Raw genomic sequence first — 23,901 nt, 5'->3', positions numbered from 1 at the left:
AGAATTGTCTCCAATATCTTTATGGGTGGTGAAGAGCTCATCCCACATGCTCAAATTAATGAAAGCCTGCTTGTAGGCTAGTTTGGTGCTGCCGTTTTTAAATGTTACAAGTATCTCTTGTTTTGTTCTTTTATTTTATTTGTATTTTTTCTTGCTTTTAAAGCATTTATGAGCTGCAATGGGTAAATGGATACAACCTTTTTTAAAAACTTCTCTCCAAAAATAGAAAACAACAACACCACAGTTAATTTAAAATACTCTTTATTGCATTCTTACTGAAGTTCCCCATCGAGGATACACCCCTACGGAATAATTTATACCAGCAGAATGCAACACTGGAAGATATTGCAACAATGTATCTCTCTATTCAAATCCTTTGACTTAAAACCAACTAAACTGAAACCTAATTTTTTTTCCAAAAACCAACACCTCACTTGACTGTCCCTTAGAAAAAGAAAAGCGCTCTTAAACTGAGATTTAAATAATTTAATGACATGGGTTTCACCCTTGCAAAATGCAAAATATGTCCTGAAACGTCTCAAACAAGACGATGTACTGCCGAAAATCTGTACAATTTTGTTACTTCATCAGACATGCAACAGCTCCATACTTGCTACATTAGTGTAGTTTTCACTTGAAGGTTGATAGTAACGTGGGTTTGCATTAGTTTTGCTTAATTTCCCTCTGAGATTGGTTAAAAAAAAAACAAAAAAAATCTACACTACTCTCAACCAATCAAAACGACGGAAAACGAAAACCAATCACAGCTGCCCGCGTTTGGTTTTACTTTGAATTCTCATTGGCTCTTCAAAGTATTTCTCTTTCTTCTGATTGGCCGTTGTGATTACTTTGGTTTTGGTTTCACAACACTCATTCGAAGAGCGCTCTCACGAGAAGGTAATTTAAAACATAAATTAAACATGAATAGACTTCGTTTTTTCCACGGCAACTTGAGTGACACCGCATGACCTTTAGCGGGCCAGACAGAGATTGTTTTTAGGGAAGTCTAAGACCGTTAAGAGATAAGATCGTCATACAACGATCAACGAACGAAACTTCAACAGTCGTCTTAACAAATACAAACGCACACTGTCATTACCGGCCTCTTATACTTGTTTAGTTTATTCCTCTACGAACGCTTTTATCAAGTTACGCTATAAATAATAAGAGTCATTGGATAAATAAAACATTAGCCTTTTTTCCGTTGTTTGACACCAAATTTCCAAAATTTTTTTTTGGTTTCCGTCATCGAGACGGTCACTTTTTTATCGTTTTTGTACATATTGAGAGCTACGTAGGACGAAAAGCTGACTTGGTGTAGGAAAATTGTCCTTGAAAGAAGGCAAAATTACTTTTGATTCAGAATGTTATCACAAATCTAACCAAGTACTTTGGCATCTTATAACGATTCACAATGTCCTTCCTCTCAGTGCAGTCAATTATCTCGCCGCAGCTTTCCGAGACCGAACTTGGATCCAATTCGATCATATGCCCCTGTGTGACTGAAAAATAATCAGGTAGTCATCGTTTGTACACTCCAGCAAGAGACCAGGATTTGACTTCATCTTGGATTTTGTCTCATCGTGGCTACAATCGAAGATCCTAATATCTGTTGAGCACGAATTCAAAATTGATAAGAAAACGTTAAATAATAATATTTTAAACTTGGCAATGAATTGTTCAGTTGCAAGAGCAACCTGGCCTTTCTTCAACAATGCGTTAGGCAGAACGAAAATAATGACTCCACAAAATATTTGCTGATAAAATTGTTTCCTCGCATTGACCTCGCGAAAGTTAGGAAAATCAAAATGACCGCTCACGTACATCTCGACTTCTCTTTGACAGCAATATCAGTAAGTCGCAGGGTTGGTCGATGACTAAGAGCATTCACTTTTAGAGCAATTTTCAGTTGAATTGCCAAAAGTACTCCAGGTTAGCATTGGTTTTGCTTTACTTTGCTCTGTGCTTTGTTTAGAAAACTCTGTACCCCTCTCTCAACCTCTCTAAAACCAATCGCGACTTGGTCACCCGCGTTTCCCGCGGTTGATTTTTCTTCAAGCTCTCATTTGTTTTAAAAGGTACTGGCTTTCCTTTCTTCTGATTGGACTTTGCTTTTGGTTTTACGACACTCAGCCGAAAAGCGCCCTATAAGGTTAGTAAACTAATTATCAATGATTCCAAAATTGGGTGCGCTAAGACGTTAGGCGGACAGGAGCGATCGTACCTTGCGCCCTGTTTTCTAAGGTACACGCGAAAGACACTATTGAAAGGATGCTGCAAGTCATATTATTTGTAAGAGTAGTGTGGTATGTATAAAATGACCATCTACGGCACCCAAACAACCGATCACCTGGCAAATTATCCGAACGCAGACATTTTATGAAGGGGATTTCAGATCACAGGAAATTAAAGAAGTAATGGCTTGAAGATTGGCATACCTGACGATACGACACCAAGAACTATTATTTACAGCATTTCTTCTTGCCAGGTTTTTCTTGCACGAGATTCAAAACGCTCTGCATTAATTCGTCTTCCCTCACTTGCAGCATTCTAAAACAGGAAGGAAGTTCAGAGGGTTATCCAAGACAAAAAAAAACTGATATAAGAATCAGAAAGATAGAGTATCAAATTGGTGTACTCACTTGGAAAATTCCGCCATTGATTCCGTTATGTTGTACCCCGTTTTTGCGCTCGTTTCAGTGTACAAGGCTTTGTATTCCTGTAAGGCAAGTAGATATGGTGAGAAGATAAAGGGATAATCATTAATAATCTGTAAATAAGCTAACTATTACAGGGTTCGTACCCTTTTTCAGAAACAATTTTCCAGGACTTTTCCAGGACTTTTCCAGGCTTCAGATTATTTTTCCAGGACTCCAAAATTCACCTTAACCCTTTCACTCTCATAAGTATAAAAGATTCATTTCTACTTTCAATTTCAACACATTGTCAGACATACAAATGAGAACAAAGAAAACAGAGAATATCAACTTCTTTCATTGAACTCTTAATATCTCAGAAGTAACATCAGAAATCCGTGACTGATACTAAGTAGAATTAATATTCACATCTTGGGATTCAAAGTGGGGTTAATTATTTTTCAGCTCTTGGAGCTTTCCTTCCAACTGCTCTTCAATGTCCTTTAAGACTGCCCTTTTTTCCTTGGCAGATCTTCGCAAACTGTTTGATTTGGCAACCCAAGTAAGGTTTCTTGAATCTTCAGCCCTATCTGCAAATTCATCTGCAGTCTTTAAAAGAGCCTCTATATCAGTTTCAATTTGCCGTTTTTTCTTCTTCGGCACATCAATCCCATCCATTGCTGCCTTTCTTTTAAGCGTGTTTTCCTGGGACACTTTAATTCTCTTCTGCTCTTCTAGATAGGAAATATATTTCTGTCGCGCTCCAGCAGATGCCATAAGTAGTTGCTTTGAGATTTTTACATTGGCAAGGCCTCCAACTGATTCAATATGATCATGAATAATCCTCTGTGCAATGAACGATCTTTCCGACAGGTTCTCAACTGCCACTTCTTTGTTTACAGAAAATCCTCTTTCAACTGTGGCTTGACCATGAGACATTAGCAGCAATAATTCAACTACCCCCCATGCTTTTGCCAGTTGCTTATTACCAGCCATGTGTTCATATAACAGTGTGTCGACTCTTAAAGAGGATTCACTAGGGTCAAAATCTTCAAAGTCAGGATTACCTGCACATTCATCCAAAAACTGTCCAAACTGATATATCACCTCATCACACTCATCAGCCTTCAATCTGTGGGCTTCCACAAGAATTTCAAGAACTCTTTTCATTTTTTTGACACATCCTTCTTTCTCTGATGCCATTAGCCTTGGATCCAGACAAGACATACTTCTTACTAGTCGATAATTTATTGGTGTTTTGTCAAGCAGTTTAGAGGCTGTTTTTGCAAGAAAATCTTTACATTCCATTCTGAATTGAAGAACTTGCCTTTCACTCAATTTCCCAGATTTTTCTTTCAGCATGTGTTGTGCCACAAAGCCAACATCAACTTTCTGGTAGTCTAACTGCTGTTCTTTATCAGTGGGCTTCAACCTCAGGATCTTCAGAGGAGATGTTGCCTCGGTAACAAGTTCACCCTTGATAAACATATTCAACAATGATTTCAACAAAGTGTACAAACTGATACTCATGAATGGCAGCATAGGTTTATCAGTCTGAAATGCTGTGAGAAAAGGATTGATCTGTTTTGCCACTGATGAGAAGAAGGCAATCTTTGCTGGCATCAAGGGATCACAGCAACTACTGCTAATGGTCTCGTAAGATTTGGACTTGGGATCAGTAACTTTCTTTGCCTTAACAGCATTAATGTATTTGACAATGTGAGGCCACACTTCCAGTGCTCGCTCGGCAACTGACACATTCTCTAACCACCGGTGCTGGCAGAATTTTAGGGGGAATACACTGCTACCAGTTATTCTAATGTAGTCTTCTCTTCGAGCCGGACTGTCTTTAAACAGCCAGTAAAGACTGGAGAGAGTTTTCTGCACCGTCCATCCAGCTGCATCACAACCATCCTTAAAAGCTCCATGCACAACATGTATACCACAACTGCCTGTGTTAAGGAGAGTGCAACTGAAATCACTCTTCAATTCTTGCTCTACCATTTCATAAAATTTCCAGTTAACCTTGGGCCCATCCATAGAGAGTTGAATCAGATTTCTACAGCTCAAGTCCTCTTTGCAAGAATGAAACTTTTGAAGCATATCCTCTGCACTAGAATGCCCAAGAAATTGTGAATCATAATAGCGAGTTTCAACTTTGTCATGATTCCAGATGCGAACATGGAAATCCATCTGCTTCTTTTGCAGTTCGTGATTCAAACTTTCATCAAACAAAAGCACATATCCCTTTGAAGATTTGACTTTTTCCTTTAGAAGACTCTTGAAACATGGTGCAATACCAAAGCAAGAAAGATAGGAGGCCTTTTTCTCCCCACAGGTAAATTTCTTTGCAATGTCACTGTCTGGAAACATTTGCTGCACTAAGAAGTTTATATCTGTACAGGAATTATACGAATAATGGCTGCTATTCACCTTTAGCGCCCACCAAATTTCAGCAGTTAAAGTATCATTCCTCGTCACGAACCCGGACATACCTGCTGTTGTACTAGCGGCACTACTTGATACAGTCAAAGTAGAGTTGTTACTTTCAGTGGCTGTTCGAGGGGCAGCGAAAGAGCTGTTCGAGAAAAGGTTTCTTATGTCACCTGTTGTATTTCTTTGTTGCTTTTCGATAAGATGAATATGCTTCTTTCCCTTTTCGTGGCTTTTCAATGCCGATTCTCCCATATTTGATACATCAAACGCTTTCATACAAACTCTACATTTTGCTTTAAACTTGTCCGCGTCACGTTCCAGCCACAATTTATAGGAAGAGTTTTCCAACCATCGGTCACTAAACAAGCATTTCCCAGGCATATTTCGGAACAAAACATTTAAAACTCAAGACGCCCATTCACTGAGTACCCGTTTACAAAATCATGCATGCATCAAGGTTACTACTGCGCATGAGCTTATGATGATACATGAGCCCTCGATCCAGAGTTACACTCGTGTCAGTTTCGGGAAACATGAAAAAATATAGATGCGGTCATGCGGTCAAAACCAGAAAGGAATACGTTATAAAAATACTAAAAAAACTTTGCTCATTTGTTTTAGAGAAAACTTTATTACTTTGTTCAGTTTAACAGATTTCCAGGACTTTCCAGGACCAGCATTACTTTTCCAGGACTTTCCAGTCCTGGAAAATGCGATAATAAAATTCCAGGACTTTCCAGGATTTCCAGGACCCGTACGAACCCTGTATTAGAACGGTCATAATGATGAACGGCCAGTCCATCAGACAAGGTGAGTGAATCAGCCAGCCAGTCCGTTTGTCATTGATTCTGTTAGTTAGTTGGATCATTTAGTTGGCCAGTTCATCAGACAAAGTGAGTCAGCCTGTCCGTCTGTCACTGACCCTGTTAGTCGGTCGGATCATTCTATTGACGACTCAATGACAACGAAAACAGTTACTGAATCGGTCGTTCAGTACGTCAGTAAGGCAGAAAGTCAAGAAGTCAGTTAGTCAGGCAGTCAGTCAATTAATCAATCGCTTAAGAATGTACCTCAGCCAATTTCTTTCCTTCCTGACTCTGCACTGCTCGGTGGCTGTCATCCTCTACCAGATCAGTCTTGTTACCAACAATCATGATAGCTGTGCCGTCATCCGTTCCTTCCTGAAACACGTATACACATGCAAAAAATTAGTAACTATAAACCTGTTGTGTGGTCTGGCTTACCTATGACTTCCTCGCGACTCGGTTTCCAGTGAACTTGACTATGAAATCAGAGGTAAATGAGATTCACATCCGACGGGGATTCACATTTTTTCCCCATATTCGTCACAAATGTCCAGCATCTTTCTTCACAGGTTAACACTTTGACTCCCAGGAATGACCTTAACCCTCTAACCCCAAAGAGGGACTAGCACTTAATTTCTCCCGAGTTACAGTATCATACTTGAATCACATATAAAGGCCATGAGAATAATTCCTTGAGGCGAAATGTAATAATACCTCTACGCTTATCATCCAGTTTTTTATGTTTAGATATGATGTCTCCATGGTGATGTCATAAAATACAATTACTCCGTCTGCCTTCCTGAAGTATTGTTTTGTGATGCTTCGAAATCTGCCAGATAGAAAAAGATGGTATGAGAACAGTCCAACAGCAACCGTTACATGCCGCAGGCTTCGATCCGAATTATAAGTTGCATTCTAGTGGTCGGAACAGTGTTCTCTATTTCAGAAACACACATGAAATAGATTCTATGTGGTCGTACGTCTGTTACCTAATAGGTCACAGATGACGTCAATTGTGTTAAGAAATGGATTCTGTGTTGCCATGTCCAGTTATAGTTCACAGATGAAGTAAAAATGTAGTAGGAACAAAATGGGATCAGAAGAGGCACAGCCAGGTCTGCCACTGATGTTATTAGGGAATACTTATGTACACACCTCTCCTGGCCAGCAGTGTCCCAGAGCTGCAGTGCAAAACATCTGCCATCTATACACATCGTTTTAATTTGGAAGTCAACCCCTGGACAGGTGAAACAACATAGTGACTATGAGTATGAGCTACAACAATTTTTGTATCAAACTATTAACGTGTACACACGCCGGGAAATCCTCGATTCGATGTCTAAGGAAAATACCAAAACAAGAGCGTTTTGAAAAGACGTAATTGAACTACCTAGGACTAAATTCCCTTAGAAATCTTCAACGTTTTAAGCTCCCCTATGACAAAAATGGCCAATTGCCAATCGCAGCAAAGGGAAAGATCACGAGGGAACAGTGGAAGCTCAACGAAAAACAAGTACACTGTCTAAAGCGCGGGAAAGCGTGGGTCACCAAGAGGCAGTTGGTTTTGATTGGTTGAGAGGGTAGTGCAAGTTTTCTGGACAAATCACTGAGCAGAGAAACACAAAACCAATACAATCCTAAATTACTTTCGACACTCAGCTGAAAATCTCTCTCTTCAAAACTGCATAAAAAACCTGTCTTGACTTAAGATTGACATTTCTACCCTGCACGATGTGTAATGAACTAAGTACCTATCGTTGCAGTGAATGAAGGTCTCCAAGCGTCATGGCAAAACCGGTGGATGAAACTAGACTTTCCTACACCAGAGTCGCCAACAAACACCACTTTGAACACTCTTTCTGGTGTGGAGGGCTCACTAATCGTCGACACACCTGCTTCGCTCATGTCCTGCTGTGAGTTCCAGAAAGAAAAATAACGAGCTTTAGTAATAAAGGAGAAAGAAAAATATTAGTGAAAGAACTTGATCTATTCATGTGTTGACTTTCGACTTACAAAGGCTGTTCTAGATGTGGGTTACACAAACCGAAAATTTGAAAAAACAAACCAGCACAGTAGCAAGGAAATAACAACACACTATTTGCTTGTGCAACATGAAAAAGCAGCTCACAATTGAAAAATTAGCAACGATGGATATGATAACGAGATGAAGCAAAACAATTTAATAACAGAAATAATAGACCACTTTCACATAAACAAAACTCGATGTAAATAAAGTACTGTAAAGCCATCTCACAAACAAGTTTGAAGTAACTTTTATTGTGAGGTTGGGCAGACAACAAACTTAGATAAAAAATATAATTTATCTTCAAAATTGAATTTAAATATTATAGAGAATAGTAGAAGTGCCACTAAGACATGCATACAGAAAATAAAAAATGGGGACCGACAGGCAAACCACACCTGAAGCAGTATGATTGGGAATGCATCGCCAAAAAGAAACAATCGCCAAAACAGGAGACAGTTACAAACTTACTGATCCTACTCGATTCATTTCATTGTCCTTCCCGACAGGCGCTGCGCGTGGGGAGTTTGGTCTCTCGTCTGTCTCACTGCCAGTTTCGCCGCTCAATCCCTCAGAATATGACATGTCGGAGTCATCTTTCCCTGTTTTTAACCTGTTGGTGCCTGAAACAGGAAAGCATTCAGTCACTTATAAATATATACAGTCAGTTATAAACATGTAGAAGTCTTGGAAACTCAGTTTGTTATGAAGACATGCGCGCAAGGTGTGTAATGCCGACATAAAAGACCTGAGAGCGAAACCATGGTTTATGATATCCCTTATTCCACGCTGCGTTCACGCACGTTAGTGATCTCCACTGCACTTAATAAAAACTTTCAGCTGTTTGACTTAAAGCAATTTCGGCAACGTTGCGAAAATATTTGTACTTTTGTGAATAAAAATAAAGTATTTACCTAGTTTGAGAATTAGACGTAGTCAAACATTAGTCTTCCTAGCTTTTGTTTTTTTAATCTGTCTTCTATCCACTATCAATCAAACTTTCCGAGCAGCAAATAAGCGCTGACTGATTTAAATGTACACTTGAGAGAACAACTTACCATCACCAGATATCAAATCAGCTTTTCTTGTTCTGAACACGTCTTCTTCGAGTTCTTCGTCGCTTGTCCTCATCTGTGAATCTTCTCCCTCTTCTTCTACAAGCTCTAAAATATATAGCGTTGCTGGATTAAGTGTATTCGGTTTTTCTCGGTTCTCTTTACACAGTTTTGAGAACGGCAGCTAAGCAAAGTTTGTCTTACACCCCGACAGCATTATTTTAAGATTGGTTTCCTTTTACCAAGACGCATACCGGCACGTCTAGCGACTACCAATACGTCCACTCGCAGACACTCAACTTGGCAACTATGTTGGGAAACTAGTTATCTCCTTTTTTCCGCGTATAGCGGTGCCAACTATTTGACAAGTGTATGTTCCACCAAAATAAGTTAAACTTTATGGTGTACCACTCTGATGTGATATTGATGATGAAATCTGAATTAACCACTTCCAAAAAGGGCTGAAAGGGCTATTGCAAATAGAAAGAAATACACCAAATCGAAAACAAATAGTCAGAAGGTCGAAGGTATACTCTCTGGCTAGGTGAGGGGCGCCGCCGAACAATTGAACCATGGGTAACTGAGAACTGAAAGTCCAGTCCCCTAGAAACTCGGTCATGCTTCCTCTTCATAACATGATTTTACCTATGTCTCCATCATCACCCAATTTCAACAAATCGACTTTTCTTGGATCCCAGTAGCAAACAGGATGTTTCCCTAAGCCTAAGGTACCTAGTTACATGGAATGGCTACCTCTGAGAGTCATAAAAGTCCCATTAGGTCAGTGGCAAAGCATCCAAAGAATTGACTCCTCGAGGAGCAGTTGGAATTTTTTTTTTTCTCTACCAAATATGTCTGAGTCACTTGCAGGGAAGGATTGTTATTCATACCTTTAGGTTGCACACAAGACAGTATCTTTTGGGCCCAAGCCGGCCGCTCTTCCTCTTGCAGCTTCTCATCTGAGATGAGTTCAAGAGTTGGATCTCCTTCAAATTCAGCCTCTTCTCGTATGGAGTCAGGGAGGGACGCAGAGCTGGTAGTAAAAGAAAAGCAGCCTGTTTAAAGCGGAAATGTGTTCTTGCATTTAAAATATTAATAAAATATTACTCTCAGTGAGAGTAGTTCTGAAATGAACTGATGTCAGTAACATCCATTGACGTTTCGACCAACTAAGCAGAAGTGATTATCGGAGTTGTTTGTCAGTCGAATGCTCAAGTCTGAGTTATGAAAAACTGACCATGGCGTTTTGCAGTGATGTTATTGGTGTTATCATTATCAATCTCACTATTTCTATCGTTTTTAGCATCATTTATAGATATTATTAGCTTGGATCTTGCTAGACACCTGCCATCGCTGATAAAATAAAACAGCAACTTAGTTGAATAGACAGGTGCAGACTCAATGAAGAGTGATTAATATATTATTACGGTTCCCAATTTTTTTCCTCTAAAATTAATTCCTCAAAGGACAAACCTAAGGGTACACAAGGTTCGAGTTAAAAAGCAGCGTCCTAACTCGTTTCTTGAAAATTTTGCGAAATGATACATCCATGGATGGCGGTCAGAAGATTACATTTTCCACGATCGCGGTCAAACAGCTAAAATATCACTGAGTCGAATAGAGGTTTATCTTTCAAACTATTTAACATTCTTACTTAAAGCATTTAATTAAATCCTTTAAGTCGTCACCTTTTTACTTCCTTTATTTTAAGTGTTTTTTTAGCATGATTTTCATATAGTTTGAGGACCTTAGCTCCGCTCAACTTGAGCAGATCAGATTTAATTTGTAATACCTTCCATTTTTACCCACCTTTGCTTACCAGTACCAGCATTTGGGAAATACGAATGCAAAACAGAGCCCTGTTTCTTCATGTCGCGCCGTTTAGATCGCCTTCTTGCGGGAGGTCGTGCGGAGTCACTTATAAAAGATAGGTTTAAATCACGTTTAACTACATTTAAGAAAACCACTATTAACCACGAAGTTACTTCGTAAGATTTACTGCTTGTTCTTGCTTCACTACTTTCACCCGAACTTCATTATGCATATTCTCCATACTATTTACACATTTCCTAAGGTGCTGACAGGGGAATTTATTTAACCATCAAGAACTTCTGTGGTTGGTTATCATTTCTTTTATAATTGTGACCTAAGATGATGTTGTAAGGAGAAATTAGATCCTAGTTCCTCCGGGAGGTCAAAGAGTTAACTTATCAAGGGAGTGCTTCTCATTTAGTGGAAATTATTTTCAGTCGTAACTAACCGACTAGGCAAGTTCATTTGAAATTCCATTAGAATAGTGATTAAAATTCAAGAACTGCCTGATTTGGCCAAATAGACGTTATTATTAACGGATTTTTTTATTAATATAAAGGACCAATCTCATCAGTCAGTTAAGCATAATGGCGATCATCTTGAGATAAAGTTCAAGGTTTTTTTAAGAGGTCTCCTCCACAAAAAAGGTAAAATTTCTCTCTCTGAGGTTGAGTTTAGTGTTAAAACAAGCTTTGATGGAATTTACAAACTCTTTTTAATGCAAACTTAATTTGTCTTTTCGTTATTAGTTTTTGGTTCTAACCAATGTATGTTTATGTGGATTATTTGTCTCATAGTCTTATTGTGGTAAGTTCTCCTTTTTTCAATTTCCCATTACCCCCCCCCCAAAAAAAAAAATGTCAAGTGTATCCACCCTCCTGTTGAAAGATGTATCCCTTTTATCCCAACAAACCTTATGTTAGGCCCGTCTACTTCCTCTTCACTTAACGATCCCACGGAACCTTGGTTTCCCCATGTTTCCTCCGCACCAGGGGTACGTCTCTTTCTCACGTACTTGGACATCTGGGAACCTTGCCGAGAAACTTTGGTCTTTTTCTGTCAAAAAAAAACATTAGGGCATCAAGGAGGGGACGTTCTGTAGGTGGCTAGGTACATAATGATTCTAACCTGCCAGGGAATATTAGAGCTCCGGACAGCTAAGCACGTGGACGTCAAAATAACATAATCAAGTAAGGACACTGTCAAGTCGAATAATGTTTATCAACTTCATTGACTTTCATTTTCCTAACCCTTCAAAGGACAAATAAATATTTCTTCAATTTTAGCCCTGTTCCATGCGAGGGCGCGATTTTCAACACAGCATGGCTCTGGGCGAAGCCATTTCCCATCGTGCTTGTTGTATTTCGCTTGAAACACGAGCCAATCCGGATGTGAGGAGAAATTTCATCTCTGACTAAACTTTTCACTGTAAAGAAGGCCCTGGGAACGAGATTGTTTTCCTTCCAAGCTGTTAAAACGTTTGAATATGTTTACACTTGTTTACATACATAAGTTTGCCTTCATTATAAGATTACTTTCACAGTATCTTGAACAAGCAACAATTAACTTGAAGCAACATTAGACTTTCAAATTTCTGTTACGTAAGGCAGTCAAAATTGTACAAGATCTTTGATGATATCGTGTGCGGAGTTTTAACTCAATAGCATTAAGCTTTTTTTTTTTTTTAACTCAGCGTTCACTTTTAATTTACACGCCACGCATTATAATCCAAAGTTAAAGAGTGAGCTTTCACACGTTCTTTGCGTAAGAACGCCTGAAGTTAATTTACGCTGTATCTGAAAAAGGCAAATATTCAAAAGGTGCAGATATCTTAAACCAAACCTGAAAATTTCAAATTTAGTATTTTATCTTACCTCGGCTTCTTCAATCTCATCACTGAGACTGCCATATCCTCTTTCCTTTTTCTGTTTAATAAGCAGTACTTATTAGGCCTAATTTAAAGTACGTTATGCTTTACGCCTGGCACTAACATTTGACAGTTTATTTCAAATTTAAAGAAGTCTACAAGTTTGTGCTTATATGAGGTCCAGTTTGGTGATTGATAGAAGCCCTCCTCGACGGCCCAAGTGCACCATGCATTTGTCGGAGCGATTGGAGCGTATTTTAATTGAGTTTCGTAAAATCAAATCCAAAACAATCACAATGACCAATCAGAAGAAACGAAAATATCATTAAGAGCCAATGAGAACTCAAAGTAAAACCAACCAAGCTACCTAAAGCGCGGGAAAACGCGGGCGACCAAGTCGTGATTGGTTTAAGTTTTGCATCTGAGTGGTTGAGGGAGTGGTGGAAGTTTTTTTTTTGACCAATCACAGAGCAAAGAAGATCAAAACCAGTGCAACCCCGGATAACTCTCGACCCTCAATTATAAATTGTTATAAAGAAGGCAAATCACGGTAACAGTTGAGTTAGGAGTCTTTCCTTAAGGTCACACAAACTATTGTTTCAGGAAAGTTACTTTGTATGTTTAAATGGTACACCATGTTTGCTTGCGTTGGTTGCGTTAGTTGAACGTTTTTGCCTCATGCCTGTTAAAGGGAGGATTTGAAAAGCCTTATCACAGCCACTTTCTATAGAGTCGCACAACAGTAGGAATAAACCTTTCTCCAAAATGGCGCATAAATTAAACATTTTAGGAAAAACAACCCTCAGAGCAGAAAATTACGCTGTCCAGGTAAGCGACAATGAAACCTCTATTCTTGGATATAAAAATACGACATTGCTCACATTTGAAAGCGTTCAAGAAGCCAGAACCTTACATCCAATTTCTACAGATTCCACATAAATTTTCTCTTCTGGAAAAAACTCCAGGCCAAAATTAAACTCTGGAGGATTACCAAGCGAATGTGCTTGTTTTGAAGCTGGTGTAAATTTCCGGTAGAAATTAATATTTACTGGTTGAGGTTGCAGCTGCGATCTTGGAGAAGGATCTCCCGTGACGTGGCTATTTAAACGGTGGCTAACAATGACAGCCGGTTACGAGAGAGGTTTAAAATAATAATAAGAAATTAAAAAAATTAAGCCAGCTAAACATCGAAACTTACCTCAGAAAAATTACAATTTAAGTTTTAAGATTTAAAAGAGAGATCAAAGTATTTAACTCGTTGGTGTAAAGCAATGATTAGTTGTTACTCCTGAGAATATATTTTAAAATAATTTAATTCGATGAACAATTTTTCTCTCATAGAAAACTATGAAAAAACCTTCGTACACTCGAGGGAGAATTAAAAAACATGTTAAGGCTACCGGAAAAAAAAAGAACAGAATAAACCAAAACAAAATAAAAAAATCAACAAGCCAAAAAAATCAAGAAATACGTACAGCCATTAACATCTGTGGCGAATCCCATGGGAAGGTCCAGCACAAGCGCAGCAGGCATTGGCAAAAATAAGTCAGTCAGTTAGAGAGAATGATTATCATTGCAAATTATTTCTCGATTAATATCTTATTAACTCGGATTATATCGAAATTATCATCAAGTCAATTTAAGTTGGGTAAACTGTGCCATTATTAATAACGTACGTACGTCGACAGTGTTAATTTGCTTTTCCATTACTCATAGCTTTTCAATAAGTAATTGTTACGACAAATAGTCAGTGAACGGCGTCAGTAAAGATAATTATAAGGAAGTCCTTTGGTCAGGTTATCAAAACAGGTCTGTCAACTTTTTGACAAGTTAAACCAGTTTGGGGCTTACCGCTTGATGTGCAGCCTCGATTGCATCCTTGTCATCTCTGAGCTTCTGATTCATATCCCTTTAATGAAAAGTAGTAAAGATAAACAAGCAGTTAGTTTTAAGTGTAAGTACCGAGTTTCAGAGGCAAACAAGTTTTAAGTTTCTGATTGCAAAGATGGCTAAAAAACAGAGCGCAAAGATAGCTACAAAACACGATGGAGTGATAGACAAGTTTCTCCCGAGCTATGAGCAGTTGTTAATTCGGTTGCAGAGGCAAACAACGATTTTAGGAAGTTGTATGTGGCTTCTCTTTTTTACTTTGAAAACATTGGCAAAAACAAAAAGGAAACATAGAATCAAAAATCTAAAGTACTATAACTCTGACCATAGCAATAATACCCCAATCAATTCTGTATGTTGCAAAAATGACTCTTTAACACAGGTCCCTTAAATTACAGTAACTGGAAGGAGCGCTTAACCCTTTTCATCCTAATATCAGTATGCATAGTCTCCATTCTGTTCTGTATACATTTCCAAAGGAACCAACAAGGAGATTTGTTGAACGGTAAAGACCTTGTTTAGTTGATGATCATTTGCTTTATTCTCGTACCATTAATGTATGATTCAGGGGTGATATTGTGAGGGAAAATTGGATATAAGTCACTCTTTGGGGCCAAAGAGTTAACCGCATCTCAACAAGAGCTTTACTTGACTTGCCGTATGGAAGAGAGCATCGTCCTAAATAAGCAATGAAGCTATGTTACCTGAGCATATCCAGCTGCTTAATGAGACTTGCTTGTTCCTTTTGCATACCTTCTGACACTCGCATAGCCGCCCTAAAACGCAAAAGTGAAACTTTGTTATCGAACATTAAACCTCTGCCTTAACAAGGCAACCATTACACGGCTTCCTAATTTAAAACGAGCCCCAACCAATCGCAAGATTGTTGGGAACATGAGCCGCTCATCTTAAAAAAATGAGCCACCAATAATCAATGTAGCTGGCATTCCCTAAACTTCAATTATTTTTCTTGATTTAGGTTTGGATTACGAATTTTTACCAAAAGTAACCTTGACAAGGCAGTCGAAGAAGATCGAATGCGCAGATTTACGGAATCATAAATGTCTCAGATCATAATAACGTAGGACAAGTTAGTTACTTCAACAACGAATTGCACATGATGATAGCATTCAGATGAAGAAAACATGCCACAAATAGCGCTTGCTGATTAACTGAATCGCTGGAACGACTTGTTTCTCTATCACGTAAAGCTAAACAAAGGAACATCGACAGCATTTTTCTCGCAAATAAAGTTATCACTTATTTTACTTCTTAATCGAAAGGCGAAGAACCATGAAGGTATTTACGTTTGACAATTGAAAAAGAGAGAGAGAGAGAAAGATAGAAAAGAAAATACCCTTTCTCAGCATCACTTGACATTTCAGCAGAATTGCTCAAAAGCGCATGTTGTTCAGCGCAGTTTCCACAATCGCACAACATGGCTTGACAGCCTTTGTCTAAGATTTCCACAACTACAGAAGAGCTTACTGGCGAAAGTGGTTCCAAACCGTTATTTTTGCAAAGGTTTGTTTCGTCCATTCCATGGAAGAATTGAAATCCCATGACGGATTCCTCAATAGTGTCGGGGCTCTTGCCATAAGTGGCTGGACGATGGCGAGACGCCATCTGGTTTGGCGGACTGGAGATCTCTAATTGCTGGTCGCTGCCTTCAGCAAGAGATAATTCAAAGTCTTGAGAGCCAATGGGCCCATCAATGGAAGACTTTGAATCCGTATCGTCCAAACCGTATGGTATTGTTTGGCATGCTTTTGACAAAATTAAGAAGATTTCGTCATCCAGTTGCGTCTGGCTTTCTTTGTTCTTAGCCGTGTCTAAAATTGTCGTCTGGCAGAGTTTTGAAGATGTAAGGAGGATATCTCTCTCAGGCTTTGTTTGACTTCCTTTGTTTTCACAACTTATGGTAAGTGCATTTCGATGAAGAGGGTCAGAGGACTTACTTCTAGCATCCTCGCCACCCACTTCCATCGAATCGAAACGGTCCCACAATGGATGATATAGTTCATTTGTTGAGTCAGATATTGTTTGGCACTGTACGCTGATATTACTAACGCTTTGATCATCCTTAGAACTTTTAGCAGCATCCCATATAACTTCCTCCACTGTCTGGCATTCCTTTGACTCGGTTTGACTGGCGGGGAGAGTTTGGCATCCTTTGCTGTCGAGTGTTGGTCTATTTCCGTTCCCAGCGCTTATAGTTTCGAAAGAAAAGGTCTGACAATGTTTGGACGTCGCCAAAAGAAGTTCAAGGTCACGCACTGTTTGACACTCTTTTGTATCGAAGGAAACAATCCGGGATGTTTCGTTTTCTCGTGCAGCTACGTCACCAATATCAGTGAAGGGAAGTATGTCGCACTGGGCTGGTGATGAAACGAGCACAACATTAGATGATGTTTGGATTTCTTTGTCCGAAACGCCAGCCTTGTGATATGATGTCCATCCCTGAGGGGCCTGCGCTCCGCCAGTGATTAACAGAAGACTCTTCTGAGACGTTTGACATCCCTTGCTTTCAAAGGAAATATCTTCAACTGCTTTACTCCCAATAATCTTAGCACTGCTTTGAGGAAGTAGTAATTGTGCAAAATCATCTCTTGCAGGACTTGTCTGACATTCCTTTGATGATGTCGAAATATGCCCATATCCAGAGATTGTCTGGGATTCTCTCTCAGTGTATCGGCATTCCTCTGGTAGCTTATCGTGAATTTCGAATGAATCTACAGGGCCTCCACACCTGACGCAGCAAATGGTAGGTAACTCCGTTTGACATTCGATACTTTGGTTTTGCAATGTGCCTCTAAGATTAGGTAAGTCGCTGACCTTATATGTTTGACATCCCGTATCTGTAGCACCGTTCAAAAAAGAAGTCTGACTTTCCCTTGATTCGTACTTCCGGAAATTATCCTGTAGGATTTCTACTTGGCATTGCTTGTCAAGACCCTGCACGGCTGAATAGTCGGTATAGTGTTCATATAATGGAGCAATTTCGAAATTTTCTTCTGAGTTAGAATATGGGAATGTAGCTGAAACGGTTAAAAGTCTTTGATGACAAACTTCCTTTATCCCAAAATTGGCCTCTGTTTCACAAAAACTTTCATTTTCCTTCGGTGATTCAGTGTGATCAGAACCATATGACGAGCGTCCACTTAATCCGTCTGCTGGTTGCACCAGGTGAATTTTTCTCGTTTCAGCTGGTTCACGGATTTCCTCACTCACAACCTTGCTTCCTACATATGCAAGGGCGTCACTTTCAGTTTTCATGTTAATATCTCCTGAACTTGAGTAACTGTTTTCAGGATACGTCGAGTACGGTGCATCGTTTCCATAGACTTCGATCACCTGATCTTCAGAAGAGTATTCATCCATGTCATAAGTACAAGAAATCTCGTTTACATCATTGCCTCTCATTTCCTCGTCGCAGACTAAACCGTCATCTGTCTTTCTAATTTCTAGGGATTCGGAGGGACTTGAACCCATCTCCTGTTCGGAGAAAAAGGCATTTCTTTCGACCAAAAGATCACCGTCAAGCTTCACGCTTTGAGATCCGTCTTCCCACTGACAATCGTTGTCGGTAGAAGCTACATAACAAACATTCTCCACTACGCATAGCTCCTTATTGCTAAATTCTCTGTCTTCGTGATCAGTTTTAGGATCTAAGGAATCTGCATCTCGCTCAACGTAGCCGCCAAATTCTTCAGAAGAGCTATTAGCTCTTGATTCATCGTTAGGGTATCTGTACGGCGTGTTAACGATCTTCTCTAGTCGTGAAGATTCTGTCCAAGTGGGAATTCCTGTTGACGATGTTAGGTTTTTCCTATTATCATCCTCCTTGAGGACAGCGTCTGTGAGCGTATTGAGAGATCGTAGCTTCTTCTCAGCATCTTTATCAGAATCTGGAACTTCATTGTCATTGTTTAAGATTAACGAATGGCCTGTGGAGAAAGATTTAGACTCGATGTCATCCCACACAACTACTTCATCCCCAGGCAGGATAGGGACATGGAGGTTATTTTCCTTCCTGGAAAAGTCAGAAAACTTGGAGTCATCCCCATCGCTATTTCGACCACCGTTGTCCGGAGTCGGAATGTTTTCTAGAATCTTGCTTTCCAGTTTTGGTTTTGATGATGCGTAGGTCTCCTTGGGAGGCGCATTAAAACAGCTTTGAAGGTCGATAGTTCTGATTTTAGAGATTTTTTCCGTGTCTACCAACTTTTCATTGCCTTCAAAATTTGGCTCTGAAGTTGCGGTACTCTCTTTTAAAGAGGGTGTTGTTGAGGAACTTTGTTCATCTCTGGAGCTAGTTCCCGGGTTTTCTTCATTCAATCTACTAATCTCTCTTCCTTCCAGCTTTGGTTCTGAAAATGTGGACGTTTCAATAAAAGAGGGCGCGGTCGGGGAACTCTGAAAATAGCTGGAAACTGTTTTTGGCATTTCAGGAGTCAACACTGAATGTCCACTGGCTTCAAACTTTCGCTTTGAAGATGTGACACTTTCCTCAGAAGATGGCGCTGTTAAGGAGGTCGGATGATTATTAGAACTAATTTGTGGGATTGGATCCGTCGCTTTCCTTTCTTCATTGCCTTTTATCTCTGGTTTTGAAGATGTGCCTCTCTCTATACAAGAAGGATCTGCCAAGAAACTCTCTTGTTCTCTGGAACTGATTTCCGAACTCTTTTCTATTAATATCTTCTGTCCACTGCCTTCCACCTTTGGTCCTGAAGACGCAATAGTCTCCAAAGGGGCTATCAAAGAACTACGAGAACTGATATCTGGGATTTCTCCTAGAAGTCTCCTTTGGCTCTTCCCCTCCAACTCTAGCACTGAGGTGGTGACCCTTCCTATAGAAGGCTGAATCGAAGACTTCGGATGAGTGCTTGAACTGGATTGCGGCATTTCTTCGGTCAATCTCTTCTGTGCACTTCGTTCCAACATCAGCTCAAACGTTTTGGCACCATCTTCTGAAGAAGGAGCTGTAAAGGAACCCTGAGGTTCCCGTATTTCTTCCCTCGATATCCCATGTGTTGACGCAAAATCATTCTCCAACTCTGGACTAAGAGAGATACTTTTGTCGTCATGGTCTGCTAAGGCAAGGGCCCGATCTGTCGTCGATTCCAGAAGTGAAGTGGATTTCAACGTTCCTTGACTGCTTGTCGTTTGCGAAGGATACGAAGTACTGAAATGGTCGCTTCTCACAAATGTTTCTCGGCTAACATCTTCTGTCGAAGAGTTCGCCCTTCCCTGATCTTGCTCTGTGTGGAAATATCTTTTGGAAGCTTTCTCCCCACAAGCAGTTTCTTGGTACAAACTTCTTGGATATCCAAAGGTTGTTGTCCGGTGTTCTTCAGGTCTTTCAGTTGAGTTTCGTTCTAAACGTTGTACAGTCGAACTGAAAGGTTTCAAAGAGAATTCACTTTTTATCGTCGGAAGAAGTTCGTCTCCCTCAGTATAAGTTTCTGAAAGACGCTTTATTTTCTTGGAGTACCCTGTTTCACGTTTGTCTTCCTTGGCCGCCTTTCTCTTGGTTTCGTTTTGTGAATCAAGAAACGAAGGGAAATCCTTTCTCTTGCATGGTTGCTTTGCAATTTCCATATCATTTTCAGCACTTTTCACATAAGCGGTCTCCTCATTTGCTTCCAAACCAATACCTGGTGTCCTGTTAGGTTCTGGGCTGGCGATATCCATTTCGTCTCTCTGATAACTCACATCATCTCCCTTCCAGGTATCATCTGTATCCATACTCACTTCTGTGGTTCCACCTGAAAAAGCTGGAGAGCCACTTTCTTTCCGGGTGGCCTTAGCAGCGAAGTCGCCAGCACCTTTAGAAATGCTATCATTTTCATTGAGATCTACACCATCACTGTTGTTGGCCGCATTTAGCTCAACACCTCGATCTATACTCCAGTTTTTAGTAGTAATTGGGGAGTTTTGCCTTGGCCTTTCAAAAGAATCGTGCCTTGCAGTTTTTCCTCTCAGATAGTTAAGAGAAACTTCTCTTGATTTGGGAACACCTAAATTAGCCTGATTGCTTTCAGAAGTCTGACTTAAGGTGCGCTTTCCTTCACTGGAATGCTCGAAATTGTCCAAATCAGATACGAGCGTCACGCCCATATGACCTTCTGGATGTGGTCGACCACTCTTCTGCAGACATACTTGCCACTCAGAGTCACAATCGCTGTTGAACAGGAGGGAGCCCCTGATAGAATCATTTATAGTCTGTTTAACAGGGGTCATTAACTCAGTCTTCCTTACGACAGCGTCATACTCAAGCGGTGTACTTCCATGTACTTTATCTATTTTCAACTGCGCTTCTGGACTTGAATATTCTGTTCTTGCTTCAGGATTTCCACGTTCTGTCCGATCTTGCCAATCACTACTGAGATCTAATGAAAAGGTTGCAGAATTCAAAGCTGAAAAGGGTTCCTGAATATTGATAAAGTCATCTCTATGTACCTCGGACTGGTCTCTTAATATTCCGTCTTTCAATCCGTGTTGCCTTTCAAGATAGCTTGCATGCATTTCTTCTGACAGAAACTTTGAATCTTTCATCCTGTCGTTTTCGTTACGCAAACCCTGTTGCTCGACTTCACTTGGCTTTCTCCGTGGTCCTCGGACTTTCGGGGTCCTACTTATGGCCTTAACACTTACATCGATCGGTCGTTCTATAAAGCCTGATAGGTGCGACTCTAAAGCGGTGCCTGGTTCATCTTTTCCACTAGTGAGCGATCTCGTCATTGAATGTGCAAGTAAGTCTTGCTCATCTCTTTTCGCATTTTCCCGCTGTTTCTGCTTTACTCGTTCGTCAGTTGTACGAAACTCGTTTCCTGCATTAGTCGACATCCGTTTCCAGACGCCGCTTGCCGGAGTGACTTTCTTTGACCGAGAAAAGGCATTCATCCCATCTTCCGCGGAAAAGTAGCCATCATTTTCACCACCACAATCATTGCAACTTGCCGTTAGAGAGAGATCTTGGGTAAAACGTTTGTTTCCGTCGAAGGCTGGCAAACGGCCGTCATGATCAGTGAAGTTCTCCATGTTATGAATGGAATTTCCTCGATTAGGATGAAGCTTTTTTGTATCGCAGCTTCTTCCACTTTCTCGATCAACGCTAGGAGGATTTCCTTGAGTTCTAAACACTCCAAATACGATCCTACGGCCACTCTCATTGCTTCTTTTGTTTTGGGCTCGTGTCCCCTCCGAGTCATTGTTCTCACTCCCAGCACTTTTCGTTTCATCTCGACGAGTCAGAGCTTCTTCCAAATCTCGTGGATACCGTACTTCACGCCTCCTCGACCTAGGATACGTTTGCTGCGAAACTTCATTGCGAAACACTCTGACAGCAGGTCCACCAGAAATTCCTGAAACCACACAAGCCATAACTCCTTCGTCGCCTTCTTTTCCTCCAGATTCTCTTCTCTCTCGAGATGGGTCGCTGCTGTGCTTTTTTTTACGATCCATCTTGTTGACCCTGGTGGGAAAGTTTCTCTTCATTCTTTGGCTCCCCCGTTTTCCAACGAGTGCGAAGCGCACAAAACTACTGTCAGCACTGCTTATGGATGAATAGCCATCTTCAACAACTTCCGAGCTGTCACACAATTCTGAATCTTCCGAAAACAAATCATCCAAGCTGTCATGTATTCTGCGTGACGTGGTTTGTAGACCGTCCGAATTGACCTCTTGACCACGAAACCAGGGGTCTGAGTTAATATTATCCTTCTCCTGATTACAGCTCGATAGGGCAGAAGTTTCGATGCCTTCTAGATGTTCCCGAAAACGTTCTACATCCTTTTGGCATCGGTAACTTCCCTTTGAGCCGGCTTCACTCGAAAAGGATCGAAAGGTCGGGGGATTTGAATCACTGAGTCTTTTCGTGCCTGATCTGTTATGCAAATAGAGATTAATCTCATTTTCTTCGTATAAACTTTCTTGACATCTATCACTCAAAAACACCGAATCTTCTGGAGAAAAATGGCTTGGAATTCTATCTCGGTTGTAGCGTTGTTCGGAGTTACTGGAAAGACTTGGACTTTCCCGCCATGATTTGGCAATTTCCTTGTCATCACTCGTAAATGACGTTTCGCTACCGCTGCTAAGAACATTAACGTACTCCAGATAAAATTCAGAAACCTCTCGCTGACCCTGAATTCTAGAAGAACCATCATCGACATATGCGTCAACAGCAATAAATTCTGGAGATTTCTCTGAAAACGAACCAGACTTCAAGGATTCCGTCGTTCCCTCACTCAAGTCGTTCATACTCGATGTGGGCGACTCATGGTAGACAACGTTGACGAAACGACGAAACTGGGGATCCAGTCGACTTACGTAAGTTGGAGCAGTTGGCGAATAAGACATCTGAGCTATTCGTGTACCAATCCAACAAAAACAATGACGACAAGGCTTTTAACTAAACTGTGAACTTGTAACTTCTGTGGCGAATGTAAGACTACAAAAGGTTGTGTAATCCAAGAGCTTTGGTTAAAACTTTACATGGCATTCATCAATCAATCAACTTTGATGATGTTGTGGTGAGATTGCACGAACAGCTCTCACTGTGCAAACAGCTTGCAACCGTAAATTGGCAGACGTAATTGCTATACCACCTATACACACATGTACTTAAAATTCTTGCATAAATAAATATTATATGGTTGACAGCGGTATGAAATTATCGAGATTTTTCCTTAGAGTACAACAAAGAGTGATGCAAGCAGCTCCAAAGAAATCATTGGACATCAACAACGACATTTCATTAATTTTCCCGAGTTATAGAGGGGCTGAGTAATATTTCTATATTGAGATAATAGCCCTAACTTTGCTCAATTTGCCCAACTAGAAAACATCTGCAGGGACCTAAGACCGCCGACGCGACAAAAACCATTAACGTCGTTTAATGACAAGACGGCACAAGAAAGAAAATTTTAGTTAAACAATGCAGCAAATACATATCGACTTCGATACTTCAGTTTATAAACTAATTTCCCTTTGGCTTTAAAGTAAACAAACAAAACTACCCTTATCTCATTGATGTTTTGATCATTTAGATCTGTTATCATTGTGTAGAAGAAAATTTTCAAACGCAATCATTTCTGGTGTTTCGTTATATTTAATCACAGTCATTTAGCGGAGACGCAGTCAAAATGCGAAAGGGTCATCTTACTATTATTAACTACAATGTTTTCATTCATCTGACCTCTGCAGGTTGCCTTAGTAATTTTAGTTCATAGCTCCCTCGATAGTTTTTTTCCTCCCTAAAGAATCAAATTAACGGGCTTAAGACGTACTTAAGTGTACCTCTTTCAAAGTAAATCCGAGAAATTGTCGGCGGTCAAAAGAACAGGAAAAAGAGACATAACAGTTTCCG

The 23,901-nt window shown here is 40.1% G+C and overlaps 2 protein-coding genes across 13 annotated transcripts; both read right to left on the bottom strand.

The window, feature by feature from the left end:
- Positions 1-244: 244 nt before the first annotated feature.
- Positions 245-23,425, bottom strand: LOC113668422 (uncharacterized). 12 transcript variants are annotated; one of them, XM_089200778.1, is made up of 18 exons: positions 20,711-23,425; positions 15,883-20,662; positions 15,230-15,301; positions 14,487-14,544; positions 14,111-14,122; positions 12,643-12,693; positions 11,682-11,824; positions 10,766-10,873; positions 9,847-9,989; positions 8,960-9,064; positions 8,373-8,524; positions 7,630-7,789; positions 7,034-7,115; positions 6,593-6,707; positions 6,143-6,253; positions 2,643-2,719; positions 2,439-2,550; positions 245-1,609 (listed from the first exon to the last, which is right to left on the bottom strand). In XM_089200778.1, exons 1-17 carry the CDS (start codon positions 22,890-22,892, stop codon positions 2,463-2,465), a joined length of 8,439 nt encoding a protein of 2,812 aa, XP_089056904.1. In that variant the 5' UTR covers positions 22,893-23,425; the 3' UTR covers positions 245-1,609; positions 2,439-2,462. The 12 variants fall into 12 exon arrangements, with proteins under 12 accessions (XP_089056904.1, XP_027040114.2, XP_027040115.2 ...); XM_027184313.2 differs by having other exon boundaries at positions 15,883-23,425; XM_027184314.2 differs by having other exon boundaries at positions 7,630-7,786; positions 15,883-23,425.
- LOC149048845 (uncharacterized) lies at positions 2,975-5,840 on the bottom strand. The gene has a single exon (XM_089200783.1). It carries the CDS (start codon positions 5,451-5,453, stop codon positions 3,087-3,089), a length of 2,367 nt encoding a protein of 788 aa, XP_089056909.1. The 5' UTR covers positions 5,454-5,840; the 3' UTR covers positions 2,975-3,086.
- Positions 23,426-23,901: the final 476 nt, after the last annotated feature.

Source organism: Pocillopora damicornis, chromosome 3 (genome assembly GCF_964200805.1).
Source record: "Pocillopora damicornis chromosome 3, jaPocDami1.2, whole genome shotgun sequence".
Lineage (NCBI taxonomy): Eukaryota > Metazoa > Cnidaria > Anthozoa > Scleractinia > Pocilloporidae > Pocillopora > Pocillopora damicornis.
Note: the sequence above shows the minus strand (reverse complement) of the source record. Positions and strands in the feature narration are given on the sequence as shown.

Excerpts from the sequence above, each read along its gene's own strand:
- LOC149048845 (XM_089200783.1), bottom strand. The coding sequence starts at position 5,453 with ATGCCTGGGAAATGCTTGTTTAGTGACCGATGGTTGGAAAACTCTTCC.
- LOC113668422 (XM_027184313.2), bottom strand. The coding sequence starts at position 22,892 with ATGTCTTATTCGCCAACTGCTCCAACTTACGTAAGTCGACTGGATCCC. Across the intron at positions 14,545-15,229 it reads AAGCAGCTGGATATGCTCAG|GGATATGAATCAGAAGCTCA; the intron begins GTAACATAGCTT and ends TTTTCATTAAAG. Across the intron at positions 10,874-11,681 it reads GTAGACGGGCCTAACATAAG|TGACTCCGCACGACCTCCCG; the intron begins GTTTGTTGGGAT and ends ATCTTTTATAAG.